Here is a 26,214-nt window from a genome sequence, read left to right as displayed (position 1 = left end):
CTTTTATTTCGTAAGATGTCCTTAAGCATAACTGCATATAGGAAAAATGTTTGAGAGGGGAGATTGGGGCAAAAGTGTGAGGAACATGTGGGCAGTAGTGAGGTTTTCTGAAAGACAGAACCTGGGTAAGTAGATCTAGAAATAGGTGAAATGTTTCTATGGTACCTTTTCTCCAAAAGCTACTTCTTTTATTATTATTATTATTATTATTATTATTATTATTATTATTATTATTATTACTATTACTACTACTACTACTACTACTACTACATTTATTTTTAAATGCCATATGTGGGTGTACACCTTTGGTCGTAGCACACAGGAGGCAGAGGCAGGTAGATGTCTGTGAATTCCAGGCCAGCCTGGTCTACATAGATGGTTCTAAGCCAGCTAGGGCTATATAGTAAGAAAGGAACAAAATTAAAATTACATTTGTATTTGTGTGTGTGTGTTTTAATATGCACAGTGCCACATGTCTCTAAGCCCAGCCATTGGAAGGCTGAAATGGAGAATTGTTGTGAATTCAAGGTCAGCCTGGGCTATGTAGTGAGTTCAAAGCAAGCCTGAGCAAGTTAGCAAGGCCCTGTCTTAAAACACACACACACACACACACACACACACACACACACACACACACACACACACACACCCCAATCCAGTTGATTAACAATGGTACGCTTTAAAAAAAAAAAGATTTAAGAAATAAAAAAGAGCCAGGTGTAGTGGCGCACCCCTTTAATCCCAGCACTCGGAAGGCAGAGACAGGTGGATCTCTGAGTTTGAGGCCAGCCTGGTCTACAAAGCAAGTCCAGGACAGCCAGGGCTGTTACACAGAGAAACCTTGTCTTGGGGGGAAAAAAAAAGATTTATTCCTTGTATTTACATGAGCATTTTGTATGGTGTGTGTGTGTGTACACACAATGTGTGCATGGTATCCATAGAGGGCAAAAGAAGGAGTTGTATCCCTTGGAATTATAGACAGTTGCAAGGTGCCATGTGGGTGCTGGGAATTGAACTAGGCTCTTCTACAAGGCTAGTGAGTACTCTTGACCTCTGAGCCATCTCTGCAGCCTTACAAAAATATTCTTAAGTTTGACGAAGTTAAGGAAGCTTATAATCTATCAAGGAGGCAAAGTGCCAGAAGGTCATATGAATGGTGTCATACTGGTTTCTTAAAGCAATGGTAAGGATATAAAAAAGGAGTGACCAACATTGAATTCTTTAAAAGCACCCGTATGGAGCCTCAGAGTATTACTCAGTGGTAGAGCATGTGTTTACAATGAGGAAAAGCTTTTTCATGACTGTGGAAGATAACTGTTTAGAGTAGCAATGGGCACCAAAGGAATTTGTTTAAAAAAAAAAAAAAAAAAAAGGACAAACAAACACTACCCTGATTAAGACCATGAAGGGCTTTATCTGTAGAAATTTGAGAGAAAGTCCTATCCTTTGGGGTGAGTATAGTAACAGTTGAGGCACATGGAGCAGTTCCCAAAGAAGTTAAAGTGCAGTGAAGTTGATAGATCACAGATTCAGAGGGGAATTTTGATTTAGGTAGAAGAACAAGGCGATTTATGATGATATTAGGTGGATAGAGGGATTATGTTACAGGTTCTATTACAGATGGTGGCACGTTCAGTATTATAAGAGGTGCTGGAGAAATGACCGTTAGAGGCTTTTAAAACCTTGAGAGAGCTGTATTTAATTTACAGTTCTGGCACTTATTAGCCGAATGACCTTGGAGTAGTTCTGTAGTCTGTCTTGACTTCAAAACGGATATGTGGATACTTGCTTGATAGTTGATGCAGATTAGAACTAGCCCTTGCCAACATAGGAAGAACACATTCATAGTGCCTATGGCTATTAACTGTCCACACAGTCACATCCACAGTGTTACAGGTCTGTGATTCAAGGGATGTTACTGTGTTTTTGTTTAGAAGCTACACGTTCTCAGCATTAGCTCTTGCAAATGAGCTCATTCTTTTTTTTTTTTTTTTCTTTCCGAGACAGGGTTTCTCTGTGTAGCCTTGGCTGGACTCGCTTTGTAGACCAAGCTGGCCTCGAACTCACAGTCATCCACCTGCCTTCCCTCCCCCCCCCCCCCCCCCCCCGAGTGCTGGGGTTAAAGGTGTGGGCCACCACCACCTGGCTAAGCTCATTCTTCTTAAATTCAATAATCTGTGTTTTCTAAGAGTCTCTAGAGTTATACTACTCAAAGCTGGCTATGTACTAGGATCCTTGTAAAATAGGTCCTTAGGCCTCAGACTTGCTGATTGGGAATATACAAGAGGTGGATAGATCAGAGTTCTTTTGTTTTTAACCTTGATACTCAGGTGATTGTCCTCCTGGAGAGTCTTCCTAATGCTACTTCCTAACACTGCTAATACAGTTCCTAATGTTGTGGTGTCCCCCAACTATAGAATTCTTTTCCTTGCTACTTCATAACTGTAATTTTGCTGCTGTTATGAATTGTAATGTCAATATCTGATTCTCCTGAGAAAGGGTCATTTGTGACCCACAGGTTGAAAATCACTGTCCTAGAGCTTGTTAGCTACCTGGAAGAAGACATTGTGTGCTGCTCTGAAACTCATTTGCAGTGAGAATGATAGAGGTGCATGTACAGAGGGTTATTTGAGTTAAGAAAATAGTTACAGGGTTTGGGATGCAGCTCAGTGATAGGACTGTTGTCTGGCACGTCTAAGAACCTGAGCTTAGAAGCCAGCCACCGTGGTGCACTCTTATTTAATCCCAGCACTCAAGAGACAGAAGCAGGTGGAGCTTCGTGAGTTGGGGGACAGCTACAGCCACACAGTGAAACCTTATCTCAAACAAACACAAGAACCTGGATTTGATTACTAATACCACCAAGACAAAAACTAGCTACATAGATAGAGTATTTATCCAAAGAGTATTTGTTTGGTTTTTAAGTCAGGGTTTCTCTCTGTAGCCTGGTTGTACTGGAACTTGCTCTGTAGACCAGTCTGGCCTAGAACTCAGAGATCCACCTGCTACTACCTCTTAAGTGCTGGGACTTAAAGGCACACACTATCATTGCCTGACTTATTTATTTTTATATATTAAAAATGTGTGTGTGTGTGTGTGTGTGTGTGTGTGTGTGTGTGTACACATTCCCTGGTGTGTGTGTTTGCACCATATGTGTGTAGGATTCTCTGGAGTTCAGAAGAAGGTGACAGACTTCCTAGAACTGGAGTTACAAGTGGTTGTGAGCCACTTGATGTTGGTGCAGGGAGCCAAACTTCAGTTCTCTGTAAGAGCAGTGAGCGCTCTTATTTGCTGAGCCATCTCTCCAGCCTCTGTCTATTTTTAAAATAACTCCTATCATAGGCTAGGAGTTAATCTTTGCTTAATTGATAGCTAGGAGAAATGTCTTTCTTCTTTGAACAACTGCTTTTATATCCAAAGTGAATGAGTTTTTAATATAATTTACACACTTATTTATTTACTTACTATTTTTCTGCTTGTGTGTGTGTGTTATACATGTTTGCATATGTATGGGCACAAGTATGTGTGTGAGTTTACATATATTTCTTCTAGTATTTTGGCTTAATCCAAAGCTAGATTTTCTTTGGGGATAGCCAGAGCGGTAGCATAATTATTTCTCACCAGTCCTTAAACTTATTGCACATTAATGAGTAATTATTTTTAATCATATGACTCCCTTACTTTTGTGATATCACTTTGCTCAGTTTATTATATGGGTGGCTATTTTTATCTCTTTTCTTTTTCTTGTTATCAACATGATCAATTATATTTTTGTGTTTATGCTTATAGTTTGTTTTAACATATAGTCTTGTAGACTTATTTATTCAATAGTATGTGAATTCTCATCCTCTAGTTTTCTAACACCACCTCCCCAGATTTAGTAGGCTAGTAATGTACATTGTGTCTGTTATTTCTCAGAAGTGGCTTTCCAAAAGGCTTTTCTCTTACGTATATGTTATCATGTTTTTCACTTAAGTTAACCACTCTCACCTTGCTTTTTCCCATTTGTCCTGTTGGCAGTGCTTTTTTAAGCAATACAAAAAATAATTTATATAGTTTCAAAAATTTTATACATGAGTACTATATTTACATAATTTCACTCTGTCTTTTCCCCCTTCCCACCTCCCCCTCTGTTTTCCAACTCCTCCAGTGTCTTTCTAGTCTCTCAAATACATAACTTTAAAAAAAAAATTTGTTGCTGTATGTATGTATGTATAAATACAATGTACCCTGCCCATTTAGTGGTACTTATATGTATATGTGTTTAGGACTGGTCATTTGGAATTGGGTAACCTATTAGGGGGCTTGTCCTAGAAGAAGGATGGTTCTCCGTCTTAGCAACCATTAGTTGCCTGTAGCTCTTCATCTAGAAGTGGGAACTTGTGAGATTACCCCTGTCTGTGTTGGAATATCAACAAAGCAATGGCTTACCTGCTTTAAAGCCTATGGATTACAACAATGACTGCCAAGATATGCTCATGGGTATGTCTTGAGGGTAAACCAAATTGGACTTAAGGTCTGTTCAGTAGGTGGGAATTTATTACTGGTCCAATAAATATAGCCCTGCCTGTGGGTGGCAAGGTCATGAACTCTAGAGGACAACCTACCACTGTCACTTTCCTAAACCTGTACAATTTCCAACTGCATTCTAAATATCTGTCCAGAGCCCAGAGAAGGGATTTAGGCAAGTTATAATAGCATTTGGGAAATAGCTGAAATTATGAAAAGTGTATTTGAGGGGTTAGGGAGCTATCTCAGTTATTAAAGTGCTGCCATGCAAGCATGAAGGCTGATCTCAGATCTCTAGACCCCACATTAAAAGTCAGGCACTGTGGTGTGTGCCTGCAGTTCTGTCGCTAGTGAGGTGGAAGCAGGGGTCCTGGGCTAGCTGGCCCTGTACGCTAGCTGAATAGATGAACTCTAGGTTAAGAGAGAGTCTCGGTCTCAAAAATAAGGCAAACACCACCTTTGACTTCTACCCTCCATGTATATATGCACACATATGCATGCCCACCCACCCACAAATGTATACATGCACATGTACACACATAGCATAAAATGTATTGAGTTTTCTTGTGAAGAAGGAGCTAGAAAAGAAGAGGCCTGGTGATTGGTACTTTGGAAATGTTACCATTATAGTACTGAGCTTCATTACTCATTTAGTGTACGTTCTGGGGAAGTGAGTGCCCCTCCATTGTTGAAGAAGTGAGGAAAGAGGAGAGCTGTGTTTAGTAACCTAGGAGGAGTGGGAGTTTCAGGGGTCAAAGATTGAAATTGTAAATGTTAAGAAGATATTGCTTTAATACCATCAAATGGAAAATTACACTGAAAGTATGTTTCTTAGATTTTTCTAGACAGATACAATTTTTAAAAATGTTTAAATAAGTCTTTAAATTTTATTTACTTATTTTATGAGTGTTTGCTTTCATTCTGTCAGTGCACTGCATGTGTGCCTGGTGCTGGCAAAAGTCAGAAGAGGGCATCTGATCCTCTGGAATAGGAGTTATAGGTGGTTGGTAAGCCACCCAGTGGGTGCTGGGTATCAAACTCGGGTCCTCTACAAGTGCTCTTAACTGCTGAGCCACCTCTTCAGCCCAATCACATATTTCTAAGACTATCAAAAAATAAACTCATAAATCTCTGTGTAGGCCTGGCTGTCCTGGAATTCACTTTGTAGACCAGGCTGGCCTCAAACTCAGAGATCTGCCTGTCTCTGCCTCCCAAGTGCTGGGATTAAAGGTGTGAGCCACTACTGCCCTGCTGCATGGTTGTGTTTTAAGACAGGGTCTTGCGTGTGTGTGTTTATTTGTGTGTGTGTACGTGTGTGAATGCACAGAGGCTATGAGAGGATGTCAGGTGTCCTGCTGTATCATTCTCTGCCTTATTCCCTTTTGAGACAGGGTCTTTCTCTGACATGTCTGGGTCTGCCCCTTTGCAGTGCTGGTGTACAGGCGTGTGCAGCCATGCCCAGCTTTCTGCATGGTTGTTGGGACCTAGACTTAGCTCCTTAGGTTTATACATCGGTTGCTTTTATCCACTGAGCCATCTCTCTTACAATCAGTGTTGATAACTGTGATTAAAGTTTTTATGGCTGAAAAATTTTAAACTTTGTAAATTTACTGATTTTTAGTTTTCCCCCACAACTGTTTTCAGAAGAAAATATATTTTCTGAAGATTTTTATGTGTGTGTACTATGCTGAGGATTGAGTAGAGGGCACATAATAAGCAAGCACTCTGCCACTGAACTGCATCTCTGACCTTAAAAGAATTTCATTTATAGAATAGTTTTGAAGTTTGTTTCTTAGAAGCTTATGTGTCAGGAGAAAATAATCCTTGGATAAATTAAGTCCCATAAGTTTTATATATTTGGAATTAGCTAAGGTAAGTTTTTCTTTTTCTTAAATCTAATTTAGTGTTTTAAAATATCCAACCTACTGGAACTAGGAATGTATTTTGGTAGTAGAGTGCTTGCCTACTGTGCTTGAGTTCTGGGTTCAGTTTCTCAGGACTCCAAATAACATGCTGTACTTCCTTTATAAATAAATAATTGAATAAAATAATTATTATATCCTATTTATTTTGTGTGCATGTGTATGTGCCTGGCTGCGTTTACTATGGCACACACGTGGAAGTCAGAGGAGAACTTGGGGAGCTAGTTCTTTCTTTCCGTCATGTGGCCCTGGGGATAGAACTCAGGTTGTCAGGCTTGGCAGTGTCTTTACCCCCTTCCCTTTAAATTCCACTAAAAAATTATTTTGTGGATTCAATACTTTCATAAATATGACAAAAATTAATATATTTATAACATGAAGAACTAATAAAATTGATTAAAAATTTAAGATCTTGCTAGATGAATGAACAAAAGACAATTCATGAATGAAAAAAACTAAGATTTAAGATCTGTGGCAGAGGAAGAGGTGGGAGGAATGACTGGAGGACACCACAGGAACTTGGTCCACAAAAATCAAATGACTGGGACTCAAGTGGACTCATAGAGATCAGGGAGCCTGTATGGGTCTGACATGTTCTCTGCATATATGGTGTGTAGCTTGGTGTTTGTGTGTGACTTCTAATAGTGAGAGTGGGGGCTGTCTGACTCTTTTGCCTACCTTTGGGGCCCTTTTCCTTCTATTGGGATGCCTCATCTAGCCTTCATGTGAGACTATCTTATTGTAGCTTGTTATGCCGTATTTCATTGATATCCCTGGAAGCCTGCTTTTTTCTTTTTTTGTTTTTTTAAGACAGGGTTTCCCTGTGTAGCCATGGCTGTCTAGACTCGTCTTGTAGACCAGACTGACCTCAAATTTACAGCTATCTGCCTGCCTCTGCCTCCCAAGTGCTGGGATTAAAGGTGTGTGCCACCTCGCCCACGGGCCTGCTCTTTTCAGAAGGGAGGGGAAGGAGGGGAAACTGAAGTTGGGACGTACTATATGAGAGAAGAATAAATAGAAAGAGGAAAAAGATCTGTGCAGAATATTTGATCCTGCTAGCTTCTACCAAGTTCAGATTCAAGCAACCATTTCTTCCCCCAATGGAATCAGCAAAAACAGAAGGAATGCAAACAATTTAAAAAGAAATTAATGAAGCTTCTGGGCTATTATTATATTACTGGAAGCTGGAAAACAGTTTGGCACTGGATCTCAGCAGCATGTCCTTTCTATTCTTTAGTTCAGTTTTGATACATTTTTGCAGATATTACTCTAGGCAAATAATCCAAGTAGGCCAAAAATTTATATACACAGTGTTGTTGTTGTTGTTGTTGTTGTTTTTTTAAGACAATGCCTCATTATGAATCACTAACTGGCCTGGAACACGCTGTGCAGATCAGACTGTTCTTAAATCACAGAGATCTGCCTGCCTCTGCCTTCTTAGCTCTGGGATTAAAAGCTTGCACCACCATGAATGGATTCAGTGTTATTTACAATAGAGAAAATAAAACATGATATGGTATTGGTTGTTTATGTTTTATAAGAAGATTTTGTTTTTCTGTCTATTTACTGTGTGTGTGTGAGGAACTGTGTGGAAATATGTGTATGCCATGGCAACATGAAGAGGTCAGAGGCCAACTTGCTGGGGTCAGCTCTTCCAGCATGTGGATCTTGGGGATGGAAATTAGATTATTAGGATTGCTGACCCATTTTGCCAGCCCTCTTCTTATTGTTATGCTAGGGGTTGAACTGGGGCCTTATGTAAGAGCTGCATGTGCTCGACCTCTGGTCCTGCCCTAGCCTTGTGATTCTGTGAGTGATGAGCATGAGAATAGCTCCTGTAAAGTGTCGTATTAGTTACTGGATCGATTATGAGATTCTCATGAGACTGTGAAGCTACATTTTAGAGATGACAGTCGTTTTCAGACCTTCGTGAATAAGCCAGGATATCTTTTTTACTATTGTTTTTATAATAGTGATATTCAGTGATTATTGATGACATAATTGCAGGTAAATTGGCAAGATGAGGAGCAGCAAGTCAAAAGAGGTGCCTTTACTAAATCCAAGGAGCTCTCAAAGCAGGGAGACTGTTCAAGGTATGATTTTTTTTTTTTGAAGATTGATCTTAATCCCTTTTAAAGGTCCTATAATAAATTCTGGTGTGATCAATAGATGAAATTTATGCATACGTTTTGATTTATGAAACAAAAAAGTAGATTATACTGAAGGGGTGGCTCAGTAGTTAAGAATGCGTACTGATCCTGCAGAGGATGTGTGCTCACTCCCCACCACCTTATTGTGTGTCTTGCAAATGCTTATAACTTCAGCTTCAGCAGTCATTTGCATGAACACACACACATATACACACGCCATTTTTAAAAAAGTGAATAAATAACTCAAAGTGCTACCTTCTAGTACAATAGTACCTGTTAAAAAATGAACTAGTTGAGCCAGATGTGCTCGTGCTTTACTGTAGTCCCAGCTCTCAACCGCCGAGGCAGGAGATCACAAGATGAAGGGCAGCTTGAGCTGTGCACTAAGAACATGTCTGTCTTCAGAAAGCAGATACCTATCTGTCTTCTTTCTATCTATCTATCTATACTTATATATACTCCATCTATCTATACACATATATATATAAAATCTATCTATCTATCTATTTTTTTTTAGACAGGGTTTCTCTGTATAACAGTCCTGGTTGTAGACCAGGCTGGCCTTGAACTCACTGAGATCCACCTTCTCTGCCTCCCAAGTGTTGAGATTAAAGGTGTGTGCCACCACGCCTGGCTATGGTGTGATATTTTAAAAGACGAACAGAAGTAGATCCAGAGGAAGGTTTCTGTTTGTGAGGAAACTAGAAATTAAGCCAATGGGAAGTATTTAGGGGAAATGGAAATACTTATCCTGGAAGAGGATAACTCATGGAAACAACACAGCCTTAAACTATTTGAAAGAGGAAGTAAATTTGCTTGTATTAATATAGTGAATGGAATAGTTTTTGAAGTATTCTTTCACATTGTAAAATGTGATATAAAACAACACAAAGTTTTATATTTGATTGGGCATATTGGTAGATACCTATAATCCCAGCACTCAGGAGGCTCAGGCAGCAAGATTCTAAGTTGGAAGTCAGGTCAGCCTAGGCTATATAGTGAGACCCTACCTTATTTATATCTTCCCCCACCCTTGTGTGTGTATGTGCGTGCGCATGCGTGCACTGTGAGGGGATGTTCGGGGCACTACTGTTAACTGAGTTTATTTTTTACATATGTGGAGAAGCCTGGCCTTCTCTAATAGTAGGGAGAAAAAGGGTATTTTGACTCAGTATTATAAATGTATTTGATAAAGAATAGTTGTAATGAAGTAGTTCTCACACCTTTGATCCCATTTGGGAGCATATTAAAAGTCCTAGTTTAAGTTCTTCAGCACTCTGATTCTATGAATGTCACTTTTTCTCAGTAGATATAACCACACCGTGGGATGCACTTTCTCAGACCAAGGCTGCTGTAAGTAGTTTTAGTTTCTATTTTAAAAATGTACTTATTTGTTTTAAAATTGATACCATGTTATTATGTGATTAATTAGAATATTTAGAAAACAAACTCAGATATTTATATACATTACACAGTGAACAAAAATGAGTAGTAAAGGAGTAAACAAGCTTTAGGGTATCAGGTCTGCTACTGTCATGACATGTCAAATATTCATGTGACTTGTGCTGTTTATTTACCTTAAAAAAAGATTTACTTAATAATTTATTTATTATATATTATTATGTACACCTGCAGGCCAGAAGAAGGCACCAGATCTCATTATAGATGGTTGTGAGTCACCATGTGGTTGCTGGGATTTGAACTCAGGACCTGTAGAAGAGCAGGCAGTGCTCTTAACCTCTGAGCCATCTCTCCAGCCCTGTTTATTTACCTTTAATAATTGGTTTATTCCGTATGGTAATGTGGAGGATGAAAATGGAAAGATTGGACTGTACCTGTGTAGAAGGCTCATTATCAGGAGGAAGTGAAAGGAACTAGCTTCCTCAGTGGACTGAGAGTCATCTCTGTTTTATGTTAGTCATAGGCTCTTTTCCTTTATAAAAAAGAATGATTATGGGAGAAAAAGTTATTTTCCTTTGTATTTGGATTGTAGAAATCCAAACTGGCCAAGTGACATATGGTCTCTTCAGAGAAATATTCCTCTTCTGGGTTAATTATCTTAATATGTACTTCCCCCCTTCTTTTCTATATCCCCTGAATTTGGCTCTGTTACTTTATTGTTGGAGTATTTTAAAAACATTTAATTATTTTTATTTTATATGCCTGAGTGTTTTGCTTGAGAGTATGTGTCCACTGTGCATGTGCCTGGTGCTTAAGAAGCAGCTTTTAGCCACCATGTGGGTGCTGGGAACCAAACCTGGGTCCTGCAAGAGTAGCAAGTGCTCTCAACTTCTGAGACATTTCTATAGCTGTTGTCTGATTAGTCTGTGGAATTTTCTATGTTCTATCTATGTTCTAATCTTTGGGTCTCCTTTGAAAGTAAATTGGCTAATTAAAAAAAAGATTTTTTTTTTTTTGGTGTCTTCTCTTGAGAAGGTCTATTTTCTGTTTTGAGAAATATGACCTTATACAATGGTAGGGAGAAAAATTGTATTTTGATTCAACATAATAAAGATTTGGCTTTATAAAGAAGCCGTATACAATCTCTCTACACAAACTTTAAACATGTGTAATGTAGAAATAATAGTTTTTTATGTCTTGATTTAATTTTAGTGAAACTAATACATAGTGAATCTGAATAGTCAATACTTTTCAAAAGTACTGTGTGTTTTTGAAGAAAGTTTTTAGGATTGTAAGAGATTCACAGATAGGGAGAAGAATACTTGATACTGAATTATGTGAAAAGTTATTCTAAAATTTTCACAAAAAATCTGAAAGAAAGTAGAGTTCTGTATAAGGTATTTTTATTTCTTTGTAGTGGAATTTTGAGGGTTTAGTATTTCTGCTTTTGTTTTCAGATTTCTTCTTTAAACCTGTAGTACTCTATTATTGAAGAGAAAATGTTTTTTAAATGTTAGAGTATTGGCAGGGATTATATACCAGAGTATATATACAACCTGAATTCTGTGCTTTGTATTTTGATTCTATTTATTTATTTATTTATTTATTTATTTTTGTTTTTTTCGAGACAGGGTCTCTCTGTGTAGCCTTGACTGTCCTGGCCTTGCTTTGTAGACCAGGCTGGCCTTGAACTCACAGTGATCCACCTGCCTCTGCTTCCTGAGTGCTGGGATTAAAGGCGTGCGCCACCACCTCCCAGCTCATTTATTTTTTTATTTAAGTTTTTTTCTTATATTTTTGAGATATAGTCTCACTATGTAACTTTGGCTGGCCTAGAACTTGCTATGTAGACCAAGCTGACTGCAAACTTAGCAGCCTCTTGAGTGCTGGGATTAATAAAAGAGTGTGCCACCACACTTGATGAATTTTGCTTTTATTGAAAGATGTAAGTGCCTGGCGTGGTGGCGCATGCTTTTCATCCCAGCACTTGAAAGGCAGAGGTTGGGCTGGAGACATGGCTGCTCTTCCAAATGTCCTGAGTTCGATTCCCAGCAACCACATGGCGGTTCACAACCGTCTATAATGAGATCTTGTGCCTTCTTCTGGTGTGCAGGTATACATACAACCAGAATACTGTATAAATAATAAATAAATAAATCTTTAAAAAAAAAAAAAAAAAGGCAGAGGCAGGCAGATCATTGTGAGTTTGAGGCCAGACTGGTCTACATCGTGAATCCAAGACAGCCAAGGCTACACAGAGAAACCCTGTCTTGGAAAAACCACATACACACACAAAATGTATATTATAGACATGAAATTGTAAAATGTGTGACTCTTTGAATAAATATTTTAATCCAGCCAAATTATCCTTTTATTATTTTAGTATGTAAGATATACAAGATATGGTGAATAATATATGGCACATATTCAGATAACATATTGCCTTAAAACTTAACAATTTCAGCAAGTTCAACTGATGAATAGAAACATTGGAACTCTTCACCTACTGGATATTTTTGCTCATATTTGGATAGCATTATGTTCAAAGCATAATTACTGCTAAAGTAGTAATAAGTTATATAAAAATAGTTAATATTTACAAGAAAGTGTGAATTTTTTCTTCTACTTCGGAAAAATAGTTGGGCATATTATTTTAAATATCTATGTAAACCAATGCTAATTAGATTATTTCAGGAATAACTTATGTGTTTTCATTGTATTTAAACTTTAGCTGAGGCACATTGAGAACAAATTAGAAGTAACCCCTACAAGTACAGCTGTAATCGATTCTGTGATGGATGCTAAGAAGTCTGCAAGTGCTACCCGAAAAATAAGTAGGAAAGGTATGTGTGAAGTCCCTTTAAAAGTTTTAACTATACTAGATACAGATTAAAAAATAATTATTATTGTTTGTAGGGGGTGTACATGTGTCTTGGCCTAGAGGCCAGGGGCCAACTTTGTAGAATTGGTTCCCTCCTTTCGCATTTATTTGGGTTCTGGGATTGGCCCTGTTAATACAGATTTCTGTTGTTTCAGTTGAGTATTTCTTGGTAGTTGGCTGTGTATGCATATGTCCTTACTGTACTGCTGTGGACCTCTGAAGCAGCCTCATGCTTAGCCATGCTGATAATGTTTCACCATTGCATCATCTTTGACAGTTGAGTTCTCATTTGTTTGTGGTAATGAGAATTTTATTATGTGTTTGAGGTTATATATACTTATCTTTTTAACTTCACAGGTATAGTCTTTGAAGGAAGGTAAAATTTAGTTGATTTAACATGTACTGGTATGTGTTTACTTTGCAGGGCTAAGTTATTGGTAATGAATGGAACTTATTTATTTATTTATTTTTCTTTTTTTAAAAAAAGATTTTATTTATTATTTATACAGTGCTCTGCCCCCATGTATACCTGCAGGCCAGAAGAGGGTACCAGATCTCATTATAGTTGGTAGTGAGCCACCATGTGGTTGCTGGGAAGTGAACTCAGAACCTTTGGAGAACAGGCAGTGTTCTTAACCTCTGAGCCATCTCTCCAGCCCCCATTTTGGTTTTTTGAGACAGGGTTTCTCTGTGTTACCTTGGTGGTCGTGGACTCACTTTGTAGACCAGGCTGGCCTCAAAGTCACACCAATCTACTTGCCTCTGACTCGGGAGTGCTGGGATTAAATCGAGCGCCACCATACCTGGTGAATGGAATGTTTTTTATACAGATATATTGACATACGTACATACAAATACATTTATAATATATAATTTGTACATTATAAACTGACACAGTGCAGATATTTGAGTTTTGTCTGTTTGTTTCCTTGGTGGGCTACAAGGGGCAAGTAAATGTGCTCTACTTAGACTGAAGCTAGCTGCATTTTGACAGTTCTCTTTTTACTGTTATGGAGGGAGGGTTACTGAAGATTTAACCTAAGGCTCCACATACAAAGAAAGTCACTACTGCTGACTGTATCTTCAGCCTTAATCTTATTTTCTTTTGTATTTTAAGATCAGTTTTCCACACTGGCCTTGAGTTCACTTTGTAGCCTAGGTAGGTCTTGCATTGGCAATCCTCCTACCTCATGATGTATGGATTTTAATGTGGTATTTTCTTTTTTTTTCCATTTTTGGTTTTTTGTGACAGGATTTCTTTGTGTAGCTGTGGATGTCCCGGACTCACTTTGTACACCCGGTTGGCCTCAAATTCACAGAGATCTGCCTGCCTCTGTCTCCTGAGTGCTGCAATTAAAGGCATGCGCCACCATGCCCGGCTGGTATTATCTTCTTAGAGAACAGTTTTCTCTATAAATTGAGTGACCGTGGACATTTTCTGGTGGCTTACCTAATATCTAACTAGAGACCGTAGAAATAGTGCACAGATGAGTTATTCTCTTAGACATGTGCTTTCACAGATCTCTTTTCTCCTTCAGACGGTAGATATCTAGATGATTCTTGGGCCAGTGCTCCAGCTTCCAAAACTTGTAAGCCACGGAAAGAGAAATCTCGTAGTCCCCTCAGGGCTACTACCCTCGAAAGTAATGTTAAGAAAAACAACCGTGTGGAGTTCCGTGAACCTTTGGTTTCTTACAGGTTGGTATTGGGAAAAAGAAGTTAGTAACTGGGGATAGTCTGTAACAAGTACAATGGAATTAGGTTTTTTTTTCTAGCTTTTGTAATACTCTGATTCTGAAATTCTAGTAGTTCCTTTCCTCATTGTTGTGTCCAAATGTCTGACAAGCAGCCAAACGAAGGACAGGTTTGCTTTGGTCACAGTGTAGAAGCTATACAGTCTATTGTGTCAGGGAAGGAATAGCAGCAGTCTTGTGAGGCAGAGGGTACAGGTCATGGGGCTGGGTTGTGAAATGTCAAGGACTACCCTAGTACCTTGACTCCTCCAAGCAACTGTCCAACTCCTAAAGTTCCACAGACCTCTAAAACAGTGCCACAAGCTGGATACTCTAGTGTTCAAATACACGGGCCTGTTTCACACTTAAGCCACAATAGAAATGTTATTATTCTCCACAAAAGATAATCGAAAAAATAAAACATCACCAAAACATAAAAAGTAAAAACCCACCAACCTCCCCAAACTTAGCCCTCTTATATAAAAAAATACTGAGTACTGAACTGCCATTTTTGTGGTACTGGATTTCAAATTCAGGATCTCTCATAGAGTTGTCAAAGACTCAGCCAGGCTGTGTTCCCAGTCTGTATCCTCTCTATAAGGATTTGATTGGAAGAAATAGTAGTATTTGTCAGTGTGTGTGTGTGTGTGTGTGTGTGTGTGTGTGTGTGTGTGTACACCGCATGTGTTGTTGCTGCCGAAGAATGCCCTGCAGCTAGAGTTACAGTTGGTTGTGAGCTGTCCCATGTGGGTTCTGGGAACTGAACTCTGGTCCTCTGGAGAAACAGAAACTGCTCATAAACAAGCAACACGCATTCTGAACCAGCTCTCTAGGCCATGAAATTAATTTTTTTGTTTTTTCTGATTTTATGAGTTTATTCTTTTACTTTGTAGCAACTTAGATGTTCTGGATAAATAATTTAATAGTATAGAAGAGATAATAGAAAGTATACACTTTTATTAACAATTCTTAGGATATTTAAATATTAAATTAGAGAATTTTATATTTTTGAGAATATCTTACTAATGATTTAAATGTATTCATAGCCTTAGCATGGCAAATAATAGGAAGTAGCAGACCCACTGCCTTATACTTATTGAATTTATAAGCATTTTTTTGTATTTTAAAAAGTGTCAGTAAATCAAGTTTCCTGATGGTACTTGCTAATTTTAGATATGTACTTAATTCTCTCAGATTTTGTGATAAAGAATTTGGAAGAGGAGGTAAATAAAAAATACAAGTTAAAAGATAATAAAGCATTTGCAAATGTAAGTAAGATATATGTAGAATGATCAAGGCTGAAAAATATAGCCTTGGTACTGTCACTAGTATTGAAGCAAAAGTAAAAGGAATACAAACCCTGCCTAAAAACATGCTCCCTGCCAGGAGTGAGACTGAGCTAGTGACTCCTTTATATTCTGATGTTCTTGCAAAGAATAATATATGGTATTTTAAAATTTTATAAATTATATTAAGAAAAGAAAAAATTTACCTAGGGGAAAGTTATATACCAAATGCCTCAGATTCCATTTATCATATAACTCCCTTCCCTAATACGTGTGTACACACACACACACACACACACACACACACACACACACACACACACACACACACAGTTTCTTATAGCTCAGTTTGGCCCCCAGCCAAGAATAAATTCCAATTTCTGAGCTTCCACCTCCTCCTATTACTGAGGTCTTAAGAGTGTACCACCTGATTTATACAGTGCTGGGATTAACTGTGCATGCTAGCAGGCACTCTCTCAACTGAGATATATTCCCAGCTCCTTAAACCTTTACTATCTTCTGTAAGAAACACACCTCATCTGGCTTTGCTTGTATTAGTTACCTTTGAGTAGCTGTGACCAAAATACCTGAGAATAACTTATTCGGACTCATGATTTCAGAGGGCATAGTCCATGGTTGGTTAGACCCATGTGCTTTAGCATCATGGTGGTGGGGGCATGTGGAGAAGACTAGTATTCACCTCATGATATATGAGAAGTATGGAGAGAGGAAGAATGAATGAATGAATGAATGAATGAATGAGAGAAGCCCTTGGTAAACCATCAAGCACATCCAGTGACATATTTCCTCTAGGTAGGCCACACCTCCTAAGGTATCTACAACTTTACAAAATAGTGCTGTAATCTAGGAACCAAACATTTAACATACGAGCCTCTGGGGAGTGTTTTTCATTGAAACCATAACACTCCCAACACTCCATTTTCCAAGACAGATTAATCTGTGCTTCTATAATACTAAATAATTCTCATAGCATTTTCATATCATATTTTGGTTCTATGTTTATCTACCGAAGGGTGTAAATCTTATCTTCTCAAAGAAGTAACTGGTTAGTGCTAGCCATTAATGAATATTTTTACCAATATTTTATTATGAAAAATGTAAAACTTTTAGACAGCTTAAAGTATAGTGAAGACCCTTGTACATATTCAGTAAATATTTAATGATTAAAAGTTTATGTAAAATTACTCTTTTGTCTTTTCTTTCTTTTTTTGTTTTTTTTTTTTAGACAGGGTTTCTCTCTGTAGCCTTTGCTGTTGTGGACTCACTTTGTAGACCAGGCTGGCCTTGAACTCACAGTGATTCACCCACCTCTGCCTCCTGAGTGCTGGGATTAAAGGCATGCCCCACCATGCCCACCTGCCTTTTCTTTTTTAAAGACTTATTTATATTTAGGTGTATGCGTGTGTGTGTGTGTGTGTGTGTGTGTGTGTGTGTGTGTGTGTATGTATACACATACACATACATGATACCACAGAGGTCACAAGAGTGTCATCTCACCTGTTGGAGTTAGATACAGATGTGAACTATCTGACAAGTGTGTTGGGATCTGAACTGTCCTGGCCAAAGAGCAGCAAGTACTCTTAATTGATGAGCCATCTTTAGCTCCCTCAATCTTCTTTTTCTTTTTTGCTTTATTTTATTCTCTCCATGTTCTAATTTTATACCTAAATATTTTTTAACTGAATTGATGAATCCTAGTAAAGATAGTGAACATAATTGTGTTTAGTCTTAGTGTCTGATGGCAGCCACAGGGGAAAATGCATACTTCTGTACTCATAATAGATAGACTTGCCATGTTGAGTAAGGTCATAGTTTTAAGAGTTTCTATGGCATTTAGGGTCTTATATCTTTATGTGTAATGGTCTAGATTAGGCTATATAAGAGATTGTTAATGGAGGTACAATGTTACTTAACATTTTAGTATTCACATGCTGAAGAAAGTAGCTAGGCTGCTATTTCAGATGTTGCAGGTCCAAACTGCTGTTATATGTAGTGGGCACTCTTTCTCCTTCATGTCTTGCTTACAGCAAAGTTTTATTTGTCTTCATTAACTTTGCTTTTTTTTTCAGTTGCTTTTTTAAAAAAATTAATCAATTTATTCAGATTACATCTCAATTGTTATCCCATCCCTTGTATCCTCCTATTCCTCCCTCCCTCCCTCCCACTGTCACCCTATTCCCCTGCCCTATGTCTGTGACTGAAGGGGACCTCCTCCCCCACCATATGGTCATAGGCTGCCAAGTCTGTCTTGGTAGTCTTTTTATTCTTTCTCTGAGTGTCACCAGGCCTCCCCATCACGAGGAAGTGGTCAAATATGGGGCACCAGAGTTCACGTCTGAGTCAGTCCCCGCTTCCACTCAACTGTGGAGAATGTCTTGTCCATTGGCTAGATCTGAGAAGGGGTTTGATGTTTACTGCAAGTATTGTCCTTGCATTAACCTTCCTTTTAATAAACTTTAGAAAGTTTTAGAATAGTATGCAAATTAAAATTGGCTGTGAAGGAAAACCTCTGCTAGTATTTTTGTAAACAGAGACTATGAACTTTGTGCTGTCTTAGGCTGTGACCAGCCTGCCTACACTTGAGTTTTACATAGTTTAAAGCTGCTACATATTTCTCTGGTTTCGAGAGGTTTTGCTTTAGAAGAAAATTTTTAGGGCTTCTTGCATGCTGACCTTAAAAAAAAAAAAAAAAAAAAAAATATATATATATATATATATATATATATATATATATATATTAAAAAAATTTTTTTTTGAGACAGGATGATGTTAAGTTGCCAAGACTGTCTTTGAGATCCTCCTGCCTCAGACTCTTAAGCAGCTAGGATTATGGATCTATGCCATTAGGCCCTGGATTTACTTTTTCAAGCTTTTAGGGGAGTTGTTCTTAGCTGTTAATTTAAAGGTAGGATCTACTAAATGTTTATTTATAGCCTTTTCTAACACATTATCACTTAATCAAAAACACAGATACCTGTTATATTTTAAAATAGCCTTGGTTCACCTGGGGCAGGGCAGATACTAATCCCCTAAACTGCCTTCCATATCTCCTGCCCCACTCCCAGGCCATCTGCCTCTAATAGTGTCTATTGAGCTTCCTCCATCCATAACCCCAAACACTTGCTAATGTTCTTCTTATGGGCCAGATCCATCCATGCTTTTTTCCACCTCACTCATGGCAGCAGCCTCCTCCTTTTTCCTCTTCCTCTCTCTTTTCTTTTCCAAGATCCTTTTCCTGTCTCTCTGACTACTTCCTTTCCCAAGATACTCTCTGGCCCCAAATCCTGCGAACTTTAGCCTTTCCCATTTGCCATGCCTGAGTGTGTTGGCTTTATATTGGTCAAACAGGAATAACATTTTAGGCAAGGTTGCAAACATTTTGGGGTACATGAGTCTGCTCATTTGGGCAGCAACCAGACCAACCCCCAACAGTTCTTTGTTTTGCTTCTGTTAGTTTCAGGTTCTCTGTTGTGTTTGTAATACTGGTTTTAGTTTGACTGTTTTGTTGTTGTTGTTGTTGTTTTAAACTCTTACTCAGGCTTTTTTTATTGACAAGGAAAAATTATTTGTGATATAAATAATGCTTTTATTGCTGTATTTAAGAGCTTAATCAAGCTCTTCAGTGTATGTGTCACCTCACACACTTATTGTTATTTTCTGGTGAGAATACCTAAAATTTAACTCCTGCATTTTTTTTTTAAGTCTACAGAGTTTTTTGTTATTAACTGTAATCATAGAGCTTTTTTCCTCTCTCACAGGGAAACCCATGGTACACCTCTCAGCTTCAGCCCCAGTCATCTGGAGTCAAAGCTTGTCTATTGTGTTCATGAGGAAAAGGCTGAGAATGGGAAGCAAATAGCTGGTAGTCAGGACGACCGGAGTGTCCATTGCTGTGATTTGGAGAGCTCTCAACCATCTGTCATCAGTGATACAGTTGTCAGATTTTTAAATGATGGACCAGCAATTGATGCATTGTACAGTTCTGAATGTTTAACTAAAATGGGAGTACCTGTAAGAACTGAGGAAGAAATGCCTAACAAAACAAAAGGAAGTGAGAACAATTCAAAGTCTTTTCTTAATAACATTGGACATGAAAGTGATCCAAAAGTGTTGCTGCTGTCTGACTCTTCTCCATCCTCTATTAGTGCCTGTAATTCCCAAAGATTAGATATTTCAAAGCGGCGACAACATGATATTAAACTGGAAAAACTTAAGGAGCGGATTAGGAAACAGTGGGAACACTCAGAAGAAATAAATGGCCAGGCCCAGACTCTAGGTCATATTGACCATCCAGTCATGGTTGTTAATGTTGATAACTCAGTGACAACAAAAGTCAGAAAAGTGGCAACAGCACCACCAGCTCCTGCATATAAAGGTTTGTAATCAGTCTTTATATTTTTCTCTGTCTTTGTGTTGTCTGGTTCCCCTTGGATGTACAGAACAGGTTGATTACCAAAGTAGCTACATTATAAAGAAAAATTTAGGTGCATGTTAAGAATGACAATTCTAGATGTATGACAGAATTTCTGGGGATGTGGTCCAGAATGAGATTTTGTTTGTTTGTTTGTAGGTTTGTTTTTGAGACAGGGTCTCACTGGATGGCCTAGAACTCACAGAGATCTGTCTGTCTCTGTCTCCTAAATGTTGGAATTAAAGGTGTGTGCCTCCAGAATAAGAATTTTTAAGAAGTCCATTAGGGGATCTTCCCTTGTTCTTCCTCCCCTATACCTCTCCTCTCCTCCTCTCTTCCTTTTTGCAAGAGAGTTTACTCTATAACCCAGGCTGCCTCAAACTCAAAAGCAGTCTGAGTGTGGGATGACAAGCATGAGCCGCTGTGCTCAACTCCTTAGAGAGAAGTAGAATAAGTACTCTTTTCTGACAAGCAAGAGAATATTGTTCGGAATTCCTCAGAATTGCTTAGCAGTAGTGTCGGTAGTGGTGCATGCTTGTAATTCTGTCTACACTGGAGGACAAGGAAAGGAGAATCTCTAGTTTAAGGCCAACCCAAACTGCAGAGTTCCAGCTAGTCTGACTATATAGTAAGGCTCTGTCTCAAAATAGAAAGTTTTAAAAAGGCTTGGAATGTAGCTCAGTAGTAGATAGCTTGTCTAGCATATTCACGTCCCTTGGCTTAATTCTCAATATTCGAAAGACAGTGACAAAAACTCCATTTAAAAGACAAATCCATCAATTTCCACTGAACATAGGACTGCCTAATATTTTGGTATTGACATGGATCCTGTTTTAACTTTTGACTTTTGAAGAAGTTTATTTCCTCTTATTTCAGAAAAATATTTAAAACAGACTTATGCTAACATTAATAAATTTTTATTGAGGAATGCTCTTTGGATCTATTTTCTTTTTATAGATAATTTAAGTTTTCATAAATGGTGGGCTTAAGGGGTTTTTGCTTTTTTTTTAAATTTATTTTTATGTTTTTGAGTGTTTTGCCCACATGTATGTCTATATACTACATGGCTCCTCTGGAAGAATAGCCAGTGCCCTTAATTGCTGATTCATCTCTCTAGCCTTGGGATTTCTGTTTTTATGTACATGTTCCTTGAATTGTTTCCAGAACTGTGCATGTAATGAAGGGTGTGTGTGTGTGTGTGTGTGTGTGTGTGTGTGTGTGTGTGTGTGTGAGAGAGAGAGAGAGAGAGAGAGAGGAGAGAGGGAGAGAGAGAGAGAGAGAGAGAGAGGGAGAGGGAGAGAGGAGTGAGTTTGTTCCACTAGATAGTGAAATCAGATTTTTCTTTTTCTTGAGACAGGTTCTCAGTATATAGCCCTGGCCATCCTGGAACTATGTGCACCAGGCTGGCCTGCCTCTGCTTCCTGAGTGCTTGGATTGAAGGCATGCCCCATCATGTCCGGTCTCTAGATTTCCTTTTCTGCATATTTTTTCAAGTTCAGTTTTTATAGATCAATTTAGGCAGATCAAAATATTGTTAAGATCTCTTTCTTCTAAAAATTTTAAGTTATTAATAAATTAAGACAGTTTTGAATTAATTTGTTCTGTATTTCTTTACCAAATTAAAAATTTCCCTGACAAGTTTTATGTTTTTCTAGTCCTAAGAGGTCTTTAGTTAGTTTTTCTCTGGAACAATTTCAGCAGTATCAATTTTATTTTGTGTTCTTGCAATGTTTTATTAGTGATACTTTTTGTGAATTATATAAAGATAGATAATTTATATTTCCTTCTAGTTAATCTGTGATAAACTTGTGACCAAATTCAATTTAGAATGCTTAAGGATGCTCTGTTGTCTAAGAATGTTCTGATGTATTATTAATAGATCCTTCTAGTCATATGTATCTCATATCCACTCTGTTGGCAGAACAAATAGCAAGTGGGGTAAACAGAATATTCTTCTTGGCTTTGAAAGAATTATTGCCCCAAATCCTTGTTATAGCATGGCTGATCCACTAATGCACTTTATATTTCACTATTAGCAAATTGTTTTCTGAAAAAAATCAAAGTCGTAAGATACCAAAGGTTATCTCACTAAAACAAACTTAAGATGTCTTATTGGAGTCATTTTATTAATACTTTACTTAGAAATTATGAATTCTAAAAGTAAAAATCTTAAAGATAACTTTTTAAAGTTGGTCATCGAGCTTTATGATATTCCTTTTTGTAATAATTTAAAAATGTGCTTGTTTTTGTGTTAAAATTTTTTAACAACTTTTAGAGGGGTTATTTTGATAACATGTAGTACACATTTAAGTAATTATTATGGAATATAGTTTCTAATATTCTGATTAATGGGTTTATTTTTTATAATAGCAAAGTATTTTTAAAAAGATTTATTTATTATTTATATAGTATCCTTCCTGCCTGTATGTCTGTAGGCCAGAAGAGGGCACCAGATCTCATTATAGATGGTTATCAGTGACCATGTGGGTGTTGGGAATTGAACTCAGGTCCTCTGGAGGAACAGCCAGTGCTCTTAACCTCTGAGCCATCTCTCCAGCCCCACAAAGTAGTTTTTTTAAAGCATAAATTAATGTACTTCATTACACTGTATTCTAAAGTGATATTTTATTTGCTTGAATATATAATAAATTCACTTGGTTGACTGTTCTAAAGATTTAAAGTATATATTTTGAAAAGCTTCTCTTGTGTTCCAACCATCTGATTCCATTTCTGGAGGTTACTTGTCTTAACAAGTTATATATTGTTCCAATACATATACACAGTTTGTGTACAGAAAAGAATTTGTGCTTGGGTTTATTTCTTATTTTTATACAGTTTTTATCATATTGAACCAATTCTGCAACCGGATGGATCTTTATTCTCTTTATCTTATCCAGTCTTCCTCCTTTCTTTCCTTTCTGTGTTAGATCTTAAACCCAGAGCCTTGTGCTTGCCGGTAGCTTTTGTTTGTTTGCTTGTGCTTTAAAAAAGAAAAAAAGAAAAAGAGCTGAAAACCAGGCATGGTGGCACATGCCTTTAATCCTCGCACTCAGGAAGGCAAAGGCAGGCAGATCTTTATGAGTTAAACGTTGGCCTGGTCTACACAGTGAGTTCAGGACAATAAGGGCTACACAGAGGAACCCTGTCTCAAACAAACAAATAAATAAACAACCCAACCCCCGCCCCCCCAAAAACATGAGGCAGAACTGTAAATTTGAGTCAGCTTTGGATGACAAGGTCAGACTGTCTCAAACAAAAACCAACTAGATGCCAGAGACATGGAAATTATTTTATGAAACACAAATGGCATTTAGTGCTTGCTTATCTTTTTCTTTCTGGTGTAAAGATCAGTGAAGGTAAAGAACCTAACTTGGTCATGAATATAAATAAGCACACAATATTCTTTTTCGTTCTTACTTTTTAAATTCTGTGCATGTGCATGCATGCCAATGGAGGCTGGAGATATCAACTCCCATGTAGATGGAGTCACAGGCAGCTGTGAGCAGTCTGATACGGGGCCTAGAATCTGAACGGGGGAGTAGGGTCACTCTTTAGCAACAGTGTGTACTCTTAACCACTGAGCCATCTTTCTGGCCCCAGGGTTTTTTTAAAAAATCATATTCTGAAAATCAGTAGAAGAAAATTGTAGCCCAAAAAAAAAAAAAAAAAAGAAGTTAGTGATTTGAGGGACTTCTAAGAAGCATACTGGTATTGAAATGTTAACATTTGTGAAGATGAAAATACAAAGAAGGGCTACTATAGAAAGAAATGTTCCCTAAAGAGAGTGGAAAAAAAATACATCCAAAACCCCAAATTCTCCAAAATCTGAAATATGGTAAGCGCTGATATAACATTGTAATTGGAAAGTTCCACACCTGACCTCATGTGGCAGGTCACAGTCAAAATGGAGGTGCATTATATTGTTTAACTTTGTTCTATCAGCTTGGATATATCTTTACCATGTATGTCAGGATTCCTCAACTCCATTGTGCTCCTAGGTACAATAGAACTCTGTGTAGATCACATGCAGCAGTGGACTTTCCCCATCGTGTCCCACAAAGGGTTTGGAGTGTTTCTTACCTTTTGCTTATTTTCTGCTTTGTGGTATAAAGATATGCCGGAAATGTTGAAAAGCCCAGCAAACTCTCTTTTTGGTAACAGTTATAGGGAAAGAGAAAATATTTAGGTTTATAAATAGCACCCAAACCACCATGCTAACTGGGAAACATCCGACAGAAGTGCATGGGCTGGAGTCAGCACCAGATGTGACCTGAGAAACAGGATAAGCTGGTGAAGCTCTGCCATGAAAGTGATGAAAAAGAAAGGTAGACTGTTGGGCTAGAGATGAATGTGGTGTATTTTAAAGTAGCTCTGTCTGCATTGCAGTAGCATATGCCAGTGTGTGAGATGCTGCTGTAAAGCTGGTGGAGGCCTACCACAATGAACTGAGATGGAAAGGAACTGTGACTATGGAAAAGTTTAAGAAAAAGCACAGATTGTTATTATTTAGAATTCATGGTGGAAAAACACATGCTGATTACAAAGCCAGAGAGAAAGTCAGTGATTAGGTTGCCAAAGTTGTTGCTGTTGAAAATAAAAAAAATACTCATGATACGTTAACTGCTTTGGTGATGTCCCAGAAAGATGCTGATTATAGCTGAGAAGCTAGCCACCACAGGAATTAAGGATGCCCAGGACAGAATGCCTGGTGAGATGTGTTGATGCAGCAGGCACACATAGGCCTTATTATAGCTGAGAAGCTAGCCACCACAGGAATTAAGGATGCCCAGGACAGAATGCCTGGTGAGATGTGTTAATGCAGCAGGCACACATAGGCCTTAAAACTTTTGTGTGACAAGTGAAAGCATTCACCTCTGTTTTAAAGAGTTTAATTTCTGACCAGTCAGTTATGCTAATAAAAAGTTAGACCATAGACGGTTTTTAAGTTGGTTCCACGGGCACAGGTACTAGTAGCCCACACTCACTGCTAGGGAACTGGCCTGAATAATGGTATAGGATTTTGTTATCGACAATTGTTCTGTTCATCTTCTAGAAGGAATTCCTATTAACATATTATGTGTAGGCTTGTAGAACATGTAGCTCAATGGTAGAACACTTACCCACTGTTTGTAAGACTGTAGGTTCAGTCCTCAGCAGCATAGAGAAATAAAAACCAAAACAATCCCCCCAAACCAAAATTTATATTTATGCAATCTATCACATTCTTTCTTTCTTTCTTTCTTTTTTTTTAAAGCATTTGTTTGGCTTTGTTCCCCTCACCTGCTTTGGGACAGGGTTTCTCTGTGTAGTCCTGGCTGTCCTAGAACTTACTCTGTAGACTAGTCTGGCCTTGAGCTCAGAGATCTGCCTCTGCCTCCAAGTGCTGGAATTAAAAGTGTAAGCTACTGTAGCCCAACTTAAATTTTTTAATAAATATTTATTTAAATTGTGTGTATGTGCATTTGTCAGCATACACATGTCACAGCATGTGTCTCCAGGTCAGAGAACAACTTATTGGATGGAATTAGTTTTCTCCTTGTACCATGTGGGGCCTGGGGGTCAAACTCAGGTTTTCAGACATGGGGGAAAAATGCCTTCTCCTGTGGAGCTATCTCACAGTCTCCAAAACTCTTTGTTGAAAGCATGCTAACAGTGTGGGACAGAGGCGCAAGTGTAGAAGGTTTTCTACATGAATTTAACAAAGTGTGTTGACATTCTGAAGATGCTTCATGTGCTTTTGCCATTGTTTGGACCATGTGACAAATGAGCATGCTTGGCACAAGCTTCTGGCCTGCAATTCTATGTTCAGTTATGATAATAAGGTGGTCAGTTTCAGTCAAGTGAAAAAAGAAACATGATTTCTGTCCTTACATATGTAAATCATGCCTTTAGAAGTGGGT

At 38.1% G+C, this 26,214-nt stretch overlaps 1 protein-coding gene across 1 annotated transcript in view; it reads left to right on the top strand.

Moving 5' to 3' along the window:
* The window catches only part of Cep350 (centrosomal protein 350), a 133,160-nt gene that overhangs the window by 5,030 nt on the left and 101,916 nt on the right, over positions 1-26,214 (top strand). The window contains exons 2-6 of the mRNA XM_051147620.1: positions 8,439-8,524; positions 9,891-9,934; positions 12,714-12,825; positions 14,402-14,561; positions 19,662-20,278. Of these exons, the coding sequence (XP_051003577.1) occupies positions 8,452-8,524; positions 9,891-9,934; positions 12,714-12,825; positions 14,402-14,561; positions 19,662-20,278 (1,006 nt within the window). The 5' untranslated portion in view covers positions 8,439-8,451. The remainder of the gene's footprint in view (positions 1-8,438; positions 8,525-9,890; positions 9,935-12,713; positions 12,826-14,401; positions 14,562-19,661; positions 20,279-26,214) is intronic.

Source organism: Acomys russatus, chromosome 6 (assembly GCF_903995435.1).
Source record: "Acomys russatus chromosome 6, mAcoRus1.1, whole genome shotgun sequence".
NCBI classification, from domain to species: Eukaryota; Metazoa; Chordata; class Mammalia; order Rodentia; family Muridae; genus Acomys; species Acomys russatus.
Note: the sequence above shows the minus strand (reverse complement) of the source record. Positions and strands in the feature narration are given on the sequence as shown.